The sequence below is a fragment of the Erythrolamprus reginae genome, chromosome 2 (genome assembly GCF_031021105.1).
Source record: "Erythrolamprus reginae isolate rEryReg1 chromosome 2, rEryReg1.hap1, whole genome shotgun sequence".
Classification (NCBI taxonomy): domain Eukaryota; kingdom Metazoa; phylum Chordata; class Lepidosauria; order Squamata; family Dipsadidae; genus Erythrolamprus; species Erythrolamprus reginae.
Window position 1 is genome coordinate 32,952,241 of NC_091951.1, and position 17,482 is coordinate 32,969,722.

Consider the following 17,482-nt stretch of genomic DNA (forward strand, 5'->3'; position numbering starts at 1 on the left):
GATACAAGCAACAAGTTAAAGTTAAAGAATAAAGCAGAGCAGAGCAGAATAGAATAGAATCCTTTATTGGCCAAGTGAGAATAAGTAAATATCCCAAGCTTGCCGTAGTTTAGGGATGCCAAGCTCCATTTCAATTGAGGCTGCATCAGGGTTGTGTTTGACCTCAGGGTCAGTATAGGGTACCTATTGGTACGGAAAAGGATGGCGCACCAGTAGCAAATAGTGAGCTGCATGCGTAGCTTCGGTTCTCTTGCATACATGCGTGGGCGTCCCGAGCATGTTTTTGCTTCTGCATATATCAGGAAGCAAAATCTTGTGAGGGGACGCGCGTGCACAGAAACAAAAAAAAAATATTCACCAACATCTCACACAAGATTTTGCTTCCAGCACATTCGCAGAGCCAAAACATGCTGGGATATGTACGGACACTCGAGAGAACTGAAGCTGCATGCTCAGTGTGCTGGTAGTGGCGGTAATTGTAATCTGCCCTTGCTTGGGGTTTGTTTGGAGGTGGGCATGGTCACGGGCAGTAATGGACAGCCAAAATTTTCTGGGTGTGGCTTAATGGCCATGTGACTGGGTAGGAGTGGCTTGCCGGCCATGTGACCAGGTGGGAGTGGCTTGAACGATCATCATTCTTCAAGTGAACTGTTAAATCCCCAACTTACAACCTTACCAGTGTCGCTCGCTGGGGTGACAATTTGCTTCGTGTTTCCCGCGCTCTCCTTCCTGGTTCACACCCCCCCCCCCCAGGCTGGGTAGCTAGGTGAACGGGTGCTGCCAGAAGCATAAATCCTGCCAGCGCCGCTTCCACCCACGCCTTCTGCTTGCACCTCAGGTGGGAGGTGGCTGTGTGAGGCTGGAGGGAGCTGGGCAGGAGAGAGGGAAGCTCATCCGAGGCCAGGAAGGAGGAAAGAGGAAAAAAGTAAGGAGCACAGACACAGCAGCAGCAGCAGCAGGTAAGAAAAGGAGAGATGAGCCGAGACCAGGAAGTGACAGCCGCCAATCAGCTGGAGCTGTGCACACATCTTCATTTCCACCGGTGGAACTGCATTCCACCCCGTCCCGCCTGCTGCCCGCCCCTGGTCAAGGGCGGGCAAAGCCAGCTTGATGTCACTCATTGAGGCTCCATTTTCGGCCACAATAGCCTCCTGAAACCTTCTGCCGAGCAGAGCAGAGCAGAGCTCAAGTAGCCCATGTGTGCAACCCACCCAGGCGTTGTTTTTGGCAGCGATGGCATCCTGTAGCCCTCTGCCAGCAAAAATGGAGCTTGGGCGGGCCTCCCCGGGCTCTGTTTTTGCTGGCGGAGAGTTGCAGGAGGCCGTTGCAGCCAAAATCAGAGTTTCATTTTCACTGGCAGAGGGACCGTGGGCTGGTTCTTTGCTGTTTCCAGGGTGGCCAGGTGGTCCAGATCGAAGCCCTCCTTGAGTTTGACACCTCTGCTTTATTTTTTCATTTATTTATTTTGTCAAACAATTATAGGGTGGTAATTTGTAAATAAAACATTAGATAAGTAATGATAAAAAGTAACAAAAGAAGACAATAGGACAGGGATGATAGACACAGTGGTGCGCTTATGCACACCCCTTACTGACCTCTTAGAAAGGGGGAGAGGTCAATTGTAGATAGTCCAAGGTTAAAGGTTTTGGGGTTAGGAGTAGAAACCACTGAATCAGGTAGTGCATTCCAGGCGTTGATTACTCTGTTGCTGAAGTCGTATTTTTTGCAGTCAGGTTTGGAGCGGTTGACATTTAGTTTAAATTGATTTTGTGCTTGTGTGTTGTTGCGGTTGAAGGTGAAGTAATCATTAACAGGAAGGACATTTTGGTATATGATTTTATGAACTATAATTAATTTCGGAACGGAGACGATGGAGTTGTAAGTTGTCTAAACTAAGAATTTCAAATCTGGCGGAGTAAGGTATTTTGTTGTGAGAAGAGGAGTGAAGGACTCTTCTTGTGAAATATTTCTGGACTCTCTCAATTGTGTTGATGTCAGATATGCAATGTGGGTTCCATACAGGGGAGCTGTATTCTAGGATTGGTCTGACAAATGTTTTGTAAGCTCTTGTTAGCAGTTCAAAATTATCAGAGAAGAAGCTGCGAAGGATTAGGTTAACAACTCTTAAAGCGTTTTTGGCAATGTTGTTGCAATGGGCTCTAGGGCTTAGGTCATTGGATATGAGTACTCCAAGGCAAATGAATGTCTTCATTCAGAGGCCCGAAAGAAACAGAATGAAATTTCCCCCTTAATTGTTTGCACAGAAGGAAGGGGTTTGACGATTGGGTACTCCTGCCAGTGAAAAAAGTTGGCACGCTTAATAAAATCTTGCCTTCTGGTTCACATAAAAATACATAAATATATACAGAGAGATATGAATAGTTATAGATATAGAAAACAATAAACGTGATAAAATAAGTTAGGAGAGTACAGTGAAGACATAGCAAGACTGGAGTTATTATACTGTATATACTTAAATGTGATATTAACGGTAGATTAGATTGAAAACTGAAAACTGTAGAAGAAATACAGTTTAACTTACTAGAAGGGATACAGAAATATAACATCAACACCATCTTACTGTAAAATAAAGGTTTTTGTTTTTGTTTATGTTTATATATGATGTTTGTATAGGTTTGTTTTGAGGTTTGTGGTTCAATGTTTTAAATGTATTTTTAAACGTTTATATTCAATAAAAACTGTTTTTTAAAATATATATATATACAGAGAATGGAGAACCTATCTGAGAATTTTCCACCTGCTCTGAATCCCATCTTGTTTTGAAAAACCGTTGCAGCATATCCGGGCTGTACATTAACTGTATTCTCACCCAAACCCTGTGATGTAACCTTGGTAGAAAATGTTGTAACTGGGATTTGTCAAAACCAAAAAAACATTCTAAAGCAGGCATATGAGACAACCCCAAGACTATTGCTCTCTACATGGGTCCACCTCTGAAGAATGTTCGGAAACTTCAGATCGTGCAGAATGCAGCTGTGAGAGCAATCATGGGCTTCCCTAGGTATGCCCATGTTACATCAACACTCCGCAGTCTGCATTGGTTGCCGATCAGTTTCCGGTCACAATTCAAAGTGTTGGTTATGACCTATAAAGCCCTTCATGGCATCGGACCAGAATATCTCCGGGACCCCCTTCTGCCGCACGAATCCCAGTGACCGATTAGGTCCCACAGAGTTGGCCTTCTCTGGGTCCCGTCGACTAAACAATGTCTTCTGGCGAGACCCAGGGGAAGAGCCTTCTCTGTGGTGGCCCCGACCCTTTGGAACCAGCTCCCCCTGGAGATTAGAATTGCCCCCACCCTCCTTGCATTTTGTAAACTTCTTAAAACCCACCTCTGCCATCAGGCATGGGGGAATCGAAACATCTCCCCCGGGCCTATACAGCTTATGCATGGTATGTTTCTGTGTATGTTTTTTGCTTTTAAATAAGGCTTTTTTAGTGATTTTAAATTATTAGATTTGTTATAAATTGTTTTATTGTTGATGCAGGCAGCACACAATACCATAGGCTGATCAATTCTGCAGGGAAAAACATGACTGCAGGGATTCTGTGACAATTAAGTGTGAGATACTTGTATGGGCAGTTCTGTGTTAGCAAAAACTTCAGAAGAAAAGGATTTAGGAGTAGTGATTTCTGACAGTCTCAAAATGGGTGAGCAGTGTGGTCAGGCGGTAGGAAAAGCAAGTGGAATGATTGGCTGCATAGCTAGATGTATAACAGGCAGGAAGATGAAGATTGTGATCCCGCTATGTAGAGCGCTGGTGAGACCACATTTGGAATACTGTGTTCAGTTCTGGAGGCCTCACCTACAAAAAGATATGGATAAAATTGAACGGGTCCAAAGACGGGCTACAAAAATGGTGGAAGGTCTTAAGCATAAAACTTATCAGGAAAGACTTAATGGACTCAATCTGTACAGTCTGGAGGACAGAAGGGAAAGGGGGGACGTGATCGAAACATTTAAATATGTTAAAGGGTTAAATAAGGTTCAGGAGGAAAATGTTTTTAATAGGAGAATGAACACAAGAACAAAGGGGCACAATCTGAGGTTAGTTGGGGAAAAGATCAGAAGCAATGTGAAAAAATATTATTTTACTGAAAGAGAAGTAGATACTTGGAACAAAATTCCAGCAGACATGGTTGGTAAATCCACAGTAACTGAATTTAAACATGCCTGGGATGTATATCCATCCTAAGATAAAATACAGGAAAAAGTATAAGGGCAGACTAGATGGACCATGAGGTCTTTTTCTGCCATCAATCTTCTATGTTTCTAAGTATGACCCAGTTGCCAAAGGCCTTGAATTGTGATCATGGAGATGCTGCCAAGGTTAAAACTGCAGAAAATCTGACTTCAGCAACAGAGTGATCAATACCTGGAACTCACTACCTGACTCTGTTGTTTCTTCCCCTAACCCCAAGATCTTCAACCTTAAATGATCTACTGTTGACCTCTCGCCTTTTCTAAGAGGTCTGTAAGGGGCGTGCATAAGCGCACTATTGTGCCTACCGTCCCTGTCCTTCTGTCCTATTATCCTTTTTATCCCTTCTTTATACTTTATGTTAATACAAACTATAATTCTATGCTTGTTTGACAAATATAGTAAAATAAAATAAAAATAAGAAGTTGTAGCTGTGAACAATGGTCATAAATAGCTTTTTTTCCAGTGCTGCTATAACTTTGAAAGGTCACTAAATGAATTGTTGTAAGTTGGGGGCTACCTGTGGTTCATATTTCAATAGATTGTGAGATACTAAGAGTTTGCTAACACCTTACGTGCTTGTACTTTGTGCACCGAAGCAGCTCCAAAAAGTCTGTAATCAATCAGTGGGGATTAAGAGAGCTGATTTCTAACCAATCCGGAGATTAAAGTGGGGATTTGGCAGCTCAAACGTGTGTTCTCTATAAGTGAGCAACCAGTTCTCCTTTTCCTGAAACAATTCATCATCCCCGAAGAGTCCGTGTTTTCTTCTACTTCCACCCTCTGTTGGCAGACCTCACTGTACAAGGAAATACATCTACTCATTTCAAGGACACACATCACTTCTCTATTTGGTATCGTAGTCACGTCTCCCAATTTCTCCAACCTGGTTCCAGTTGCCTGTGGTGTCGCACTTCAACTCCCGACAGCCTCAGTGGTTAGCCTTATACCCGTGATGGCGAACCTGTCAGGCCAAAGCCATCATTTGGAGTTAGAGACTTTGGCCCGCCAAGTAGAATAGAATCCTGGTTACTGGGAGGGGTACTTGCATGAGAGGGAAAGTTACTAGCCACAACAAATTCCTTTCTTGGAGTCCAAGGTCATCTTTTGTTCTGCGGCAGCAGATGTAAGGAGGAGGTTGGTGGAATCCCTGCAACCGGACTGGTCCTAGTGATGAAGTTGTGGGTGTGGGGACGAGGGATGAACCTAAACTGGTTTGGTTCTGGAACCCAACAAGGTGGACACAGACTTCAGAGGATAATCAGAACTACAGAAGAAACAATTGCTGAAACCTGCCTTCCATTGAGGAACGTATGGATTTATCTACCACATCTGCTGGAAGTTTGTTCGAAAGAGTAGTAGATCCTTGGAACAAATTTCCAGCAGACGTGGTAGATAAATCCACAGTAACTGAATTTAAACATGCCTGGGATAAACATATATCCATCCTAAGATAAAATACAGAAAATAGTATAAGGCAGACTAGATGGATCATGAGGTCTTTTTCTGCCGTCAGTCTTCTATGTTTCTATACTGTACGAGTCAAAAAGAGGGCGGTGAATATATTTACTGACCCATCACATAGAAACATAGAAGACTGACAGCAGAAAAAGACCTCATGGTCCATCTAGCCTGCCCTTATACTATTTCCTGCATTTTATCTTGGGATGGATATATGTTTACCCCAGGCATCCTGGACACAAATTGTTTCAACTCCTACCCTCAAAACGTCGCTACAGAGCACTGCACACCAAGACAACCAGGCATGAGAACAGTTTTTCCCCGAATGCCATCACTCTACTAAACAAATAATTCCCTCAACACTGTCAAACTTTTTACTAAACTAGCCGCCCTAAGTCCTCGGAGAGGGGCGTCATAGAAATCCAATTAATAAATTAATAAATCTGCACTTCTATTTCTACGTTTTTTCTCATCATTCCTATCACCCTTTTCCTCCCACTTAGGACTGTATGACTGTAACTTGTTGCTTGTATCCTTAAGATTTTTATTAATATTGTTTCTTCATTGCTTATTTGACCCCATGACAATCATTAAGTGTTGTACCACGATTCTTGACAAATGTATCTTTTTCTTTTATGTACATTGAGAGCATATGCACCAAGACAAATTCCTTGTGTGTCCAATTACACTTGGACAATAAAGAATTCTATTCTATTCTATTCTATTCCATTCTAAACTAAACAAGGAGAAAAGTAAGTTAGAATTGAGGATAAACTTCCTAACAGTCAGAACAGATCAGTGGAACAGCTTGCCTCCAGAAGTTGTGAATGCCCCATCGCTGGAAGTTTTAAAGCAGATGTTGGATAACCATCTGTCTGAAGTAGTGCAGGGTTTCCTGCCTAAGCAGGGGGTTGGACTAGAAGACCTCCAAGGTCCCTTCCAACTCTTCTTCTTCTTGTTATTGTTATTAACCTGGGTGGGAAGGAAGTTAGCATCGGGATGGCTACAGTGTAAACCAACACGGCTGTGTTAATAAATAAAACCTTGGATGAGAATTGGACTGGAATCTGATTTATTTCTCAGATGCCATTTGGAGCGCTGACAGAGCCTATGGCACGCGTGGCCAAAGTGGCATGCAGAGCCAGGTCATCTGTCACACGCAACCTTGCCTGTTTGTCTTCCGGGTTTCTGACACACATGTGCACATAACCATCAGCTGTTCTTCAAGCACAGAGCAGCGCCAAAAACAGTTGCGCGCATGGATGTCACCCAGCTGATTGTCGGGTGCGCATGCCCGCCAGACGTTCAGCTTCTCCAGACTGTGACCCCTTTGCACGCACGCGGCAGTTCCAAAGAACAGCCTGTGCATGCACACTGGCTAGCTGATTGTCAGGCGCACGTGCGCTAGAACACATAAGTTCGGCTTTTCTGGAGGTCAGAAGCAATGTGAGAAGATATTATTTGACTGAGAGTAGTAGATGCTTGGAACAAACTTCCAGCAGATGTGGTTGGTAAATCCACAGTAACTGAATTTAAACATGCCTGGGATAAACCCATATCCATCCTAAGATAAAATACAGTGGTACCTCGTGATACGAACTGGGGGTTCGGAAATTTTTTGCCTCTTCTTACGAACTTTTTTCAGCTTACGAACCCACCGCAATTGCAAAATGGCGCTCCGCTGGGCCGGGGGGCTTCTCGGCGTTCTCCTGAACGCCGAACCCGGAAGTTCGGGTTCAGGTTCCGGAGGCCGCCGAGAAGCGCCCGGCTGTTTCAGAAGGTTTCGGTCGGACGTCTTCATGACGTCAAAGCTCCGCCCATGGAATTCCCTATTGGGATTTCCCACCTCCTTTCCAGCCTCCAGATTGGCCGATAACGCCGTCGCCGATCGCAAAAACGGCGCTCCGCTGAGTGGCGGCACCCGGCTGTAACCTTCTAAAACAGGTGGGCACTTCTCGGCGGCCTCCGGAACCCAAACCTGAACTTCCGGGTTCGGCGTTCGAGAGAACGCTGAGAAGCCCCCCGGCTGTTTTAAAAGGTGAGAGCCGGGCGGCGGCTCCCAGCGGAGCGCCATTTTGCGATTTTTTTTCTTTTTGCACGCATTAATCGCTTTTACATTGTTTCCTATGGGAAACAATGTTTCATCTTACGAACTTTTCGCCTTACGAACCTACTTCCGGAACCAATTAAGTTCGTAAGACGAGGTATTACTGTACAGGAAATAGTGTAAGGGCAGACTAGATGGACCATGAGGTCTTTTTCTGCCGTCAATCTTGTATGTTTATATCTGATTAGCCTTTGATTAGCTCTGGGTCTTATGGAATTAGAGATCGGATTTATTTATTTATTTTTTTGTCCCCAATGACAAAATGAAATATATTGGGCCACCCCTGGGAAAGATAAGGGACTTAGGAAAAAGAGCGCAGGTTGCAGGCGCTTCCTTTTGACCGAGGAATGAGAGGAGAAAGTGACGAAATCATATTCAAGCTTCTGCCGTTGCTTTTCATCGTATCAAAATCCACCCGGTTGCCAACTTTTATTGGTTTTGCAGTGCGGAGAAAATTACATCATAAAAAACCCCCCAAGTTATGAAACCCATACAAAAAAGAGACGGAGATAAGGCTGGCCCTCAAAACCGAGTCAAACCTCTCTGGCCGGGGGTCGAAGAGGGAGAAAATAACTTTTAAAATAAAAAAAAAACCACCTCGAAGACAGAGACAGCAGACGAGCCACTGCTCCGACTCCAAAGTAAACCTTGATCCAAAATGAACTTGCCACCCCCCCACCCCCCCAAGGAGAAGGGCCACTACAGACATGGGTCCTGCCAGCCAGCCACGCACATTTTCACACAGGAGCACAAGGGTGCCAAATGATGGCAAAAAGTTGATGCTTGAATTTTAAACTTCTAGGTCTTCCCAGGATGTGTTGATGCACACAGAAAAACACCAAAAATAAAACAAAAAAACCCCCCACGCACAACCTGCCTGAAGTAGAATTTGGACACCCTCCTTGCTTCTCTGCTCAGAAAAGAGAAAAAATAAAAATAAAAACAGAGCATCCCCAACCTGGAGAGAGGACTCCTAATGTCCTGCTTTTGCTGGCTGCTTTCAGATAGAGGAAACAGAGGCACAAAACGGGACGACTTGCCTCAGCCAACTCGCCTCGGGACAACTCAACAATTCTTTGATTTAATATTAGTTTTGAAATTATTTTCATTTTTGCCGTTTTATTTTTGTCCCGCCTTTGGCACTCTCCCTTTCTTTTAAGGACTCCCTGTTGGGACTACAGTAGTTCTTTGAAAACTCTCGTCCTGTAGTACAGTGTTTCCCAACCATGGCAACTTGAAGATATTTGGACTTCAACTCCCAGAATTCCCCAGCCAGCAAATGCTGGCTGGGGAATTCTGGGAGTTGAAGTCCAGATATCTTCAAATTGACAAGGTTGGGAAACACTGCTATAGTTGAATTGGCCCTGGCCATTTGGCTGTGGCGAGTTGTTGTAGGCAAGCGTCAAAAAGATTTGGCTGGATCACGTTAAGAAAGTCGGTGAGCACAGGGAAGAGAAAAAGGGCAAAACAGCACCGGCTTCACTTCAAAATAAAATCAAACAAAGGATACCTTCCATTCCCCCCACCCCCCGGTTCTCTGGTCTCCCACGGCTGTTTCTCCAGCAGACCACAAGTCAGACATTGTGGAAAAACCTTCAGGAGCTCGTGTCTCCTGGGCCAAAGGTGGTCTTTGTTGCAGAGGTTTCATTTCCTTTCACTCCCACCCCAATCTCTCCAGACACGCTTCTTCTGTCGTCTTCTCTCCTCCTTCCACCAACATGGTATCTTCTCTTAAGGCAAGAGCTGAGCAGCTTCGGTGTTCCAAAACGACAAGACGAGAGGAAGTCCACAGTGGGGTGGAAGAAAGGGGAAGTCAGGGGCGGGGCTGGGAGAAGAGATTTCACATGCAGAAGGGCAGTGGGGCTCAGGTTAAACCTGGGAGGCGGTGAAGCTGCTGCTGTCCGGCAGCACATCCTGGTGGGCCTCCAGGCGAGCCAAGCGGCTCTGTTCCAGGGCAATCGCTTCCGCCGAATGTTTGCATTTCTCCGAACCGCACTGGCAGGTGAAATATTTGCTTTTGATGTCCCAGAAACGGTCCCCGTAGTCAAATCTGCAGCGCAGGTTACAAGGGAGGGGAAAAGGAAAAAAAGAACAATAAAGATGATTTGAGAACTGAAATGGTCTAGCTTTTCAAAACCTGGAAGAGTTTAAGGACAAAATTATCTCGTGGGTCATGTCTCCTCCTCTCTTTTATGGATGGATGGATTCTTGTCAGCCTTCACAGACAGACCAGACCAGAAATATGACCAGATGGAGCTGATTCTACTTTATTGTAATTCTATCTAAACAGAATTTGCAAGTCTGAAAATACATATCTCCCACTGTCACCTTTTACAGCCTGCTAAGTTAGGAAGTTTCCCCCCCCCTAAGTTTCTTTCTCTGCCTGTTATGTAGCTATGGCCTCTCCTTATTCCCCAAATAAACCTTTTATCTGTTCGTTCTCTAGGCAACACCCTTTCCTTAAGAGCCCCAGCAAATCTGGCTGAGGAATTCTAGGAGTTGAAGTCCACAAGTCTTAAAGTTGCCAAGGCTGGAGACCCCTGCTTTAAAGTGCTAAAATTATTATTATTATTATTATTATTATTATTATTATTATTATTATTATTATTATTATTTATTTATTTATTTATTTATTTATTTATTAGATTTGTATGCCGCCCCTCTCCGTAGACTCGGGGCGGCTCACAACAGTGATAAAAATAATATATAATGACAAATCTAATAATTAGAATCTAAAATAACAATTGTACATTTAAAAATCTAAAAGCAAGGAACCTCAATATAAAAACATACATATAATCATATCATGCACAAAAACTACATAGGCAGAGGGAGATGTCTCAGTTCCCCCAGGCTTGACAACAGAGGTGGGTTTTAAGGAGTTTACGAAAGGCAAGGAGGGTGGGGGCAGTTCTAATCTCTGGAGGGAGCTGATACCAGAGGGTCGGAGCCGCCACAGAGAAGGCTCTTCCCCCTGGGTCCCGCCAGATGACATTGTTTAGTTGACGGGACCCGGAGAACACCAACTCTGTGGGACCTAACCGGTCGCTGGGATTCATGCAGCAGAAGGCGGTCTCGCAGATATCCTGGTCCAATGCCATGAAGGGCTTTATAGGTAATAACCAACACTTTGAATTGTGACCGGAAACTGATTGGCAACCAGTGCAGACTGCATGTTGAGAGTCACCATGAAGATAGATGAAAAGTGTGCAATCTTCCCCTCATACCCTCCCTCCTTCATTCTGAATCTCTAACCTAGCTAATTCCACACAATGCAGTTTCATCCGAGATATACACTCAGCACACAATTCCCTTAAGACTGACCCAAGTTCTTCACCAGTCTGAATGTCCCGGCTGCTGAAGAAAGCAATGCGGGGGAAACGCAGGTCCTGATGCAACATGAACACTCGTACGGGGATGATATTAGGGTCGCACAAGTGGTTGATGAAACGGCTGACGTTGCCATAATAACGGGCATCGATGCAGTAAACCTCACCATCCTGCAGGAGGAAGAAAAACCAAGCATCATCCAAAGACCTCTTCCCCCCCCCCCTCCAATTTAACTTTTTTTATTAGTTGATTAAAAGTATAAAATACAAAGGGGAAAAAAAGCATGGAAAGATAAGACTGGAAAAGATACATTGAAAAAGGTACATTGCTCAAAAGTAGTAACTCTGAGAGGGATCTTGGAGTCCTAGTGGACAATCATTTAAATATGAGCCTGTAGTGTGCAGCAGCTGCCAAAAAAGCCAACACAGTTCTAGGCTGCATTAACAGAGGGATAGAATCAAGATAACCTGAAGTGTTAATACCACTTTATAAGGCAACATTTGGAACACTGCATTCAGTTTTGGTCACCACGATACAAAAAGGATGTTGAGACTCTAGAAAGAGTACAGAGAAGACCAACAAAGATGATTAGGGGACTGGAGGCTAAAACATATGAAGATCAGTTGCCAGAACTGGGCATGGCTAGTCTAATGAAAAGAAGGACCAGGGGGAGACACGATAGCAGTCTTCCAGTATCTCAGCAGTTGCCACAAAGAAGAGCGAGTTGACCTATTCTCCAAAGCACCTGAGGGTAGAACAAGAAGCAGTGGGTGGAAACTAAACAAGGAGAGAAATAACTTAGAACTAAGGAGAACTTTCCTGACAGTTAGAACAATGAATCAGTGGGACAAATTGCCTCCAGAAGTTGTGAATGCTCCAACACTGGAAGTTTTTAAGAAGATGTTGGATAACCATCTGTCTGAAGTAGTGTAGGGTTTCCTGCCTAAGCAGGGGGTTAGAGTAGAAGACCTCCAGGGTCCCTTCCAACTCTGTTGTTGCTATTGTTGTTAAAAAGAGGGAGGGAAAAAGAAGGGATAAAGTCAGTGATGAAATCTACTTACCTTCCTTACCGGTTTGGAAGCTCTCGCTTCGCTTGCATGCGCCCCACGTTGCATGCACTTTTCACCCTCTGCACATGTGCAGGCTTTGGGCATGCGCAGAGGGTTAAAAACTTGAAAATGGCAATGTCCGGGTGGGTGGGCGGAGCCTTGTGCCGCCACCACTACCGGTTCTTCAAACCAGGCTAGACCAGGCTAAACCAGTAGCATTTCAGCCCTGGATATTTATTTATTGGATTTATATGCTGCCCCTATCTGAGGACTTGTGTAATGAGTAATGGATATAGTGTAATGGGAGAAATAAAATAAAAGAGCACCAACGTCCGACTCTCTTTAGCACAGTAAAAGGTAACAACATTACAACCACACCTTTTTGCTTTTACACAACGGTATGTACAAGCCGTTTCCTTAACAATAAGCCTGTTTAATTTATAAAAAACAGAATCGAAATTTCATTTTTTTCCCTCCTATTGTAAAGCTTAAAATCTGGAAACAATTTCAAAACGGAAACAAGATTTACAGAATATTCTCTTCTTTGGATAAAAGAATCAGTTTAACTATCTCTGGCTCTCTTTTTCTGTGGGGGAGAATATATCATTCAATCTCCTATTTTCAAATCCGGTCAATAATATTTTAAAAATTTTGGAATATTATCCAAACTCTTCCGAATAGTACTAGACGAATCCTAAGTTTGGAAGGGAACCTACAGGTCATCTAGTCCAATTAGATGACCTAATTGGACAAGATGAGCAATAAGATGAGCAAATCACATGATCATAGGGATGCTACAATGGTCATAAACGAGAAAACGTTATTTTCAGTGCTGTTGTAACTTCGAATGGTCACTAAATTAATAGTTGTAAGTTTGGGACTACCTGTATGAAGACAGATACAGGAAACAGTCTTTCTGTTCCCTGATCCCCAGTTTTTAACTTTACCTTATTGTCTAGATCAAACAGGTATGAATCGTCTTCCCTTACGTCAGCTTCTGCATCAGAAATTAATTCTCCTACGTACCTTTTAAGACAAGGAAACAAAGCAAGGGGAGAGAGGTTAAGAGAGGACGACTGGTCCCCTTAAGCCAGCCCCCAACCCTGAAGGCATAGAGTAATTACACCTCCACCCCCATCTCCCAAATACCGTATTTTTTGGAGTATGAGACACATTTTCCCTCCCTCTAAAAGAAGCTGTAAAATTGGGGTGTGTCTTATATTCCGAATGTAGCCCCACCCACCCGCCCACCCCCAAACTTTCGCCTCCGGTGCATCCTCTTCCTGGTTGGAGAGATAGCCACAGACAATGGCTTGCGTTTTAGGGCTCCGTGCCTCTCACCTTTTCAGCCTCCAAATGCTCCGTTTGAGAGCTGTTCAAGGCTGCGGGGATCACCAAAGCATATTGCCGCCAATTGCCGCCTGCGCGCATCGTGTTTTTTGTCCAATGTCATGTCGTGTTTTTGGATGGCGATTGGCAGCGATGTGCTTTGGTGATCCTCGCAGCCTTGAATGTCACTCCAAGGGAATGTTTGGAGCCTGAAAACATGAGACTCGAAGCCCACAATGGCAACCCAGAACAGCTGCCGCCTTATATAGAAACATAGAAGATTGATGGCAGAAAAAGACCTCATGGTCCATCTAGTCTGCCCTCATACTATTTCCTACAGGATGAATATACTGTATGTTTATCCCAGGAATGTTTAAATTCAGTTACTGTGGATTTACCAACCACCTCTGCTGGAAGTTTGTTCCAAGCATCTACTACTCTTTCAGTAAAAAAATTTCTCACGTTGCTTCTGATCTTTCCCCCAACTAACTTCAGATTGTGTCCCCTTGTTCTTGTGTTCACTTTCCTATTAAAAGCACTTCCCTCCTGAACCTTATTTAACTCTTTAACATATTTAAATGTTTTGATCATGTCCCCCCTTTTCCTTCTGTCCTCCAGACTATACAGATTGAGCTCATTAAGTCTTTCCTGATACGTATTATGCTTTAGACCTTCCACCATTCTTGTTGCCCGTCTTTGGACCCGTTCAATTTTGTCAATATCTTTTTGTAGGTGAGGTCTCCAGAACGGAACACAGTATTCCAAATGTGGTCTCACCAGCATTCTATATAAGGGGATCACAATCTCCCTCTTCCTGCTTGTTATACCTCTAGTTATGCAGCCAAGCATTCTACTTGCTTTCCCTACTACCTGACCGCACTGTTCGCCCATTTTGAGACTGTCAGAAATCACTACCCCTAAATCCTTCTGTTCTGAAGTTTTTGCTAACACAGAACTGCCAATACAATTGTAAGACAATTGTATAGAAACATAGAAGTCTGATGGCAGAAAAAGACCTCATGATCCATCTAGTCTGCCCCTATACTATTTTCTGTATTTTATCTTAGGATGGATATACCGTATTTTTCGCTCCATAAGACACAGTTTTTTTCCTCCCAAAGTAGGAAGAAAAATCAGCCCCGTCTTATGGAGCGAAGATGCAGGCGGGGGGGGGGGGGGGGGAGGCTGCGAACTCGGAAGCGCCATCCCGCCGGCTGGCTGGCTAGCTGCTGCCTGGCCCCCTCCCTCCCGAAGGAGGGTCTCCCTGCACCACCAGCGGCGCTCCCCCCGCCAGCCAGCCAACCATGCCCCGCGCCCGCCAGAACCGGCTCCTCGCTCTCCCCCCACCGCCCGCCGCATTTGCAGGAGGTGGGGAGGGTCGGGCGGCCCGCCAAGGCCAGGAGGGATGCCGCTGCCCCCCCTTCCCTCTCTCCGCCCGCCGCTGCACCTCCTTGACGCCGAGAGGAAATGCCGGCAAAGGTTTTTCTCAGCGGAGGTCTTCAATGTCGGGGGCGCACGGGCGGTTGCGTGCGCTCCCTATCTCCCTGCTAGCCCACTCGGAATATTCAAAATAAGAAAAGCCTTTGCCGGCGAAGGTTTTTCTTATTTTGAATATTCCGAGTAGGCTAGCAGGGAGATAGGGAGCGCGCGCAACCGCCCGAGCGCCCCCGACATTGAATATCACCTTCGCCGGCCCCGCCTCTCCTGCAACAGAAAGAAAACAAGAGAAAGTGAGAAGAAGAGAGAGAAAGAGGGGGAGAGAGAGAGAAAGAGGGGGAGAGAGAGAAAGAGAGGGAGAGGGAGAAAGAGAGTGGGAGAGGGGGGAGAGATAGCAAGAGAGGGAGAGAGAGAAAGAGAGAGGGAAAGGGGGGAGAGGGGGGGAGAGAAAGAGAGAGGGAGAGGGGGGGAGAGATAGCAAGAGAGGGAGAGAGAGAAAGAGAGAGGGAGGGAGAGAGAGAGAGGAAATAAAGGAAGAGGAGAGAGAGAAAGGAAGAGAAAGAAAGAAAGAGGGATAGAAAGAGAGAGAGAGAGAGTGAGAGATGCTCAGTGAGCCTTTCTTTGAAGTTGCCTTTCTTTCTTTCTTTCTTTCTTTCTCTCTTTTTTTCTTTTTCTCTCTTGCTCTCTTGCTCTTTCATTCTTTTTTCTTTCTCTTGCTTTCTTTCTTTCTCTTTCTTTCTCTCCTTCCTTTTCTTTCATTCCCCCTCTCTATTTTTATTTCTCTTTCATTTTCTTTCTTTCTCTCTTTCTTGCTCTTTTTCTTTCTCTCTTTTACCTTCCCTTCCTCTATTTCTTCTTTTCTTTCTCCTTCCTACCTTCTTCTCTCCCTCCCTCCCTTCAGTCCTTCCTCTCTTACTCTCCCCTTTCATAAGTTTCCTTGCTTCCTTCCTCTGTTCCTGTCCCTTCCCCCTTTCTTTCTTTCCTTCCTTCCTTCCTTTCCTCCCTCCATTTCTTGCTTTCCTTTTCCTTCCTCCCTTCTTTCCTCCCTCACTCCCTTCTTTCACTCCTTCCTCTCTTCCTCTCCCCTTTTTGGCTCAAAATATTTTTTTTCTATTTTCCTCCTCTAAAATCTAGGTGCGTCTTATCAGCAGGTGCGTCTTATAGAGCGAAAAATACGGTATGTTTATCCCAGGCATGTTTAAATTCAGTTACTGTGGATTTATCTACTGCGTCTGCTGGAAGTTTGTTCCAAGGATCTACTACTCTTTCAGTAAAATAATATTTTCTCATGTTGTTTTTGATCTTTCCCCCAACTAACTTCAGATTGTGTCTCCTTGTTCTTGTATAGTCTTATAGCTTCAGCGCTTCGCATGCTTTACTCAGTGGAGTTCCTGCTGACAGTCAGCTGTGCTTCTGAAGCTGCTTAGCAGGCCCAATGAGGCTCGTGTGAGCAAATCAAGTGAGCGTGCACTCACAACCAGTGAATTAATGTGCTGAAGCTGATCAGGTTAAATACACTAGTAGGCATGGGCAGAATCTCCCCCCTTGTTTTCCTCCTCCAAAACTAAGGTACGTCTTATACTCCAAAAAATACAAAAAATATATAGGAAAGTTCCAGATGAAAAAAAAAAAGTTTCACTCACTCGCATATGAAGGTTCCCTGGGGGATGGTCTGAAGGGCTCGGACGCCCCAACCCATTTTTGCCGTTCGGTACAGCTGCAGGCGAACCCTTCAATCAAGAATATACCAAAGATGCAGTTGTGAAAATGTAAACGCTTGCTTCCCTGGATGTTCTGATCAATAGAGCCGTGTTTCCCAACCTTAGCAAGTTTTAGATCAGTGAACTTCAACTCCCAGAATTCCCCAGCCAACTACCGTGGCTTGGGAATTCTGGAAGTCCACTCATTTAAAACTTGCTAAGGTTGAGAGACTCTGTTTATGGGGTCTTAAAAATAAAGAGGGAACCTAATTAAAATACTTCTCATTTAAAAAAGCCCACCTGGAATGCAGGAAATATTTAAACCAGATTTCCTTAATTTGTACCCTTCAGGTGTGCTACACTGCAATGCCTCTCAAATTGCCAATAGTGTGGGATGAGAAAGAACGGGTTACAATATCCACTGGAAGAAAAGTGGGACATAATACGACCAGCAATAACGAGACGATGACAACATACTGTTATTTTTCCTTTAAAAAAAGGAAATTAATGTGTATTTGTAATAATACTTGGGAATGAGATGGGAATCAACTCCCCCCAGAGATTAGAACGGCCCCCACCCTCCTTGTCTTTCGCAAATTACTCAAGACCCACCTTTGTCGCCAGGCATGGGGGAGTTAGGATATTCCTTCCCCTAGGCCATTATAAGTTATGCATGGTATGTTTGTATGTATGTTTGGTTTTTATAATAAGGGTTTTTAGTTGTTTTATTAAATTGGATTGTTACATGTTGTTTTTTATCATTGTTGTTAGCCGCCCCGAGTCTGCGGAGAGGGGCGGCATACAAATCCAATAAATAAATAAATGATTGAATGAATAAATAAATAA

At 44.4% G+C, this 17,482-nt stretch overlaps 1 protein-coding gene across 4 annotated transcripts in view; it reads right to left on the minus strand.

Annotated features, from left to right (window-relative positions):
* Nucleotides 1–8,205: 8,205 nt before the first annotated feature.
* EHMT2 (euchromatic histone lysine methyltransferase 2) overlaps nucleotides 8,206–17,482 on the minus strand; it is a 65,859-nt gene continuing 56,582 nt past the window's right edge. For all 4 annotated transcript variants that reach the window (XM_070737686.1, XM_070737684.1, XM_070737685.1 and 1 more), the window contains exons 25-28: nucleotides 16,580–16,666; nucleotides 13,118–13,196; nucleotides 11,116–11,291; nucleotides 8,206–9,841 (exon numbers count right to left, since the gene is read on the minus strand). In XM_070737686.1, coding sequence (XP_070593787.1) covers nucleotides 9,661–9,841; nucleotides 11,116–11,291; nucleotides 13,118–13,196; nucleotides 16,580–16,666 — 523 coding nt within the window. In that variant the 3' untranslated portion in view covers nucleotides 8,206–9,660. The remainder of the gene's footprint in view (nucleotides 9,842–11,115; nucleotides 11,292–13,117; nucleotides 13,197–16,579; nucleotides 16,667–17,482) is intronic.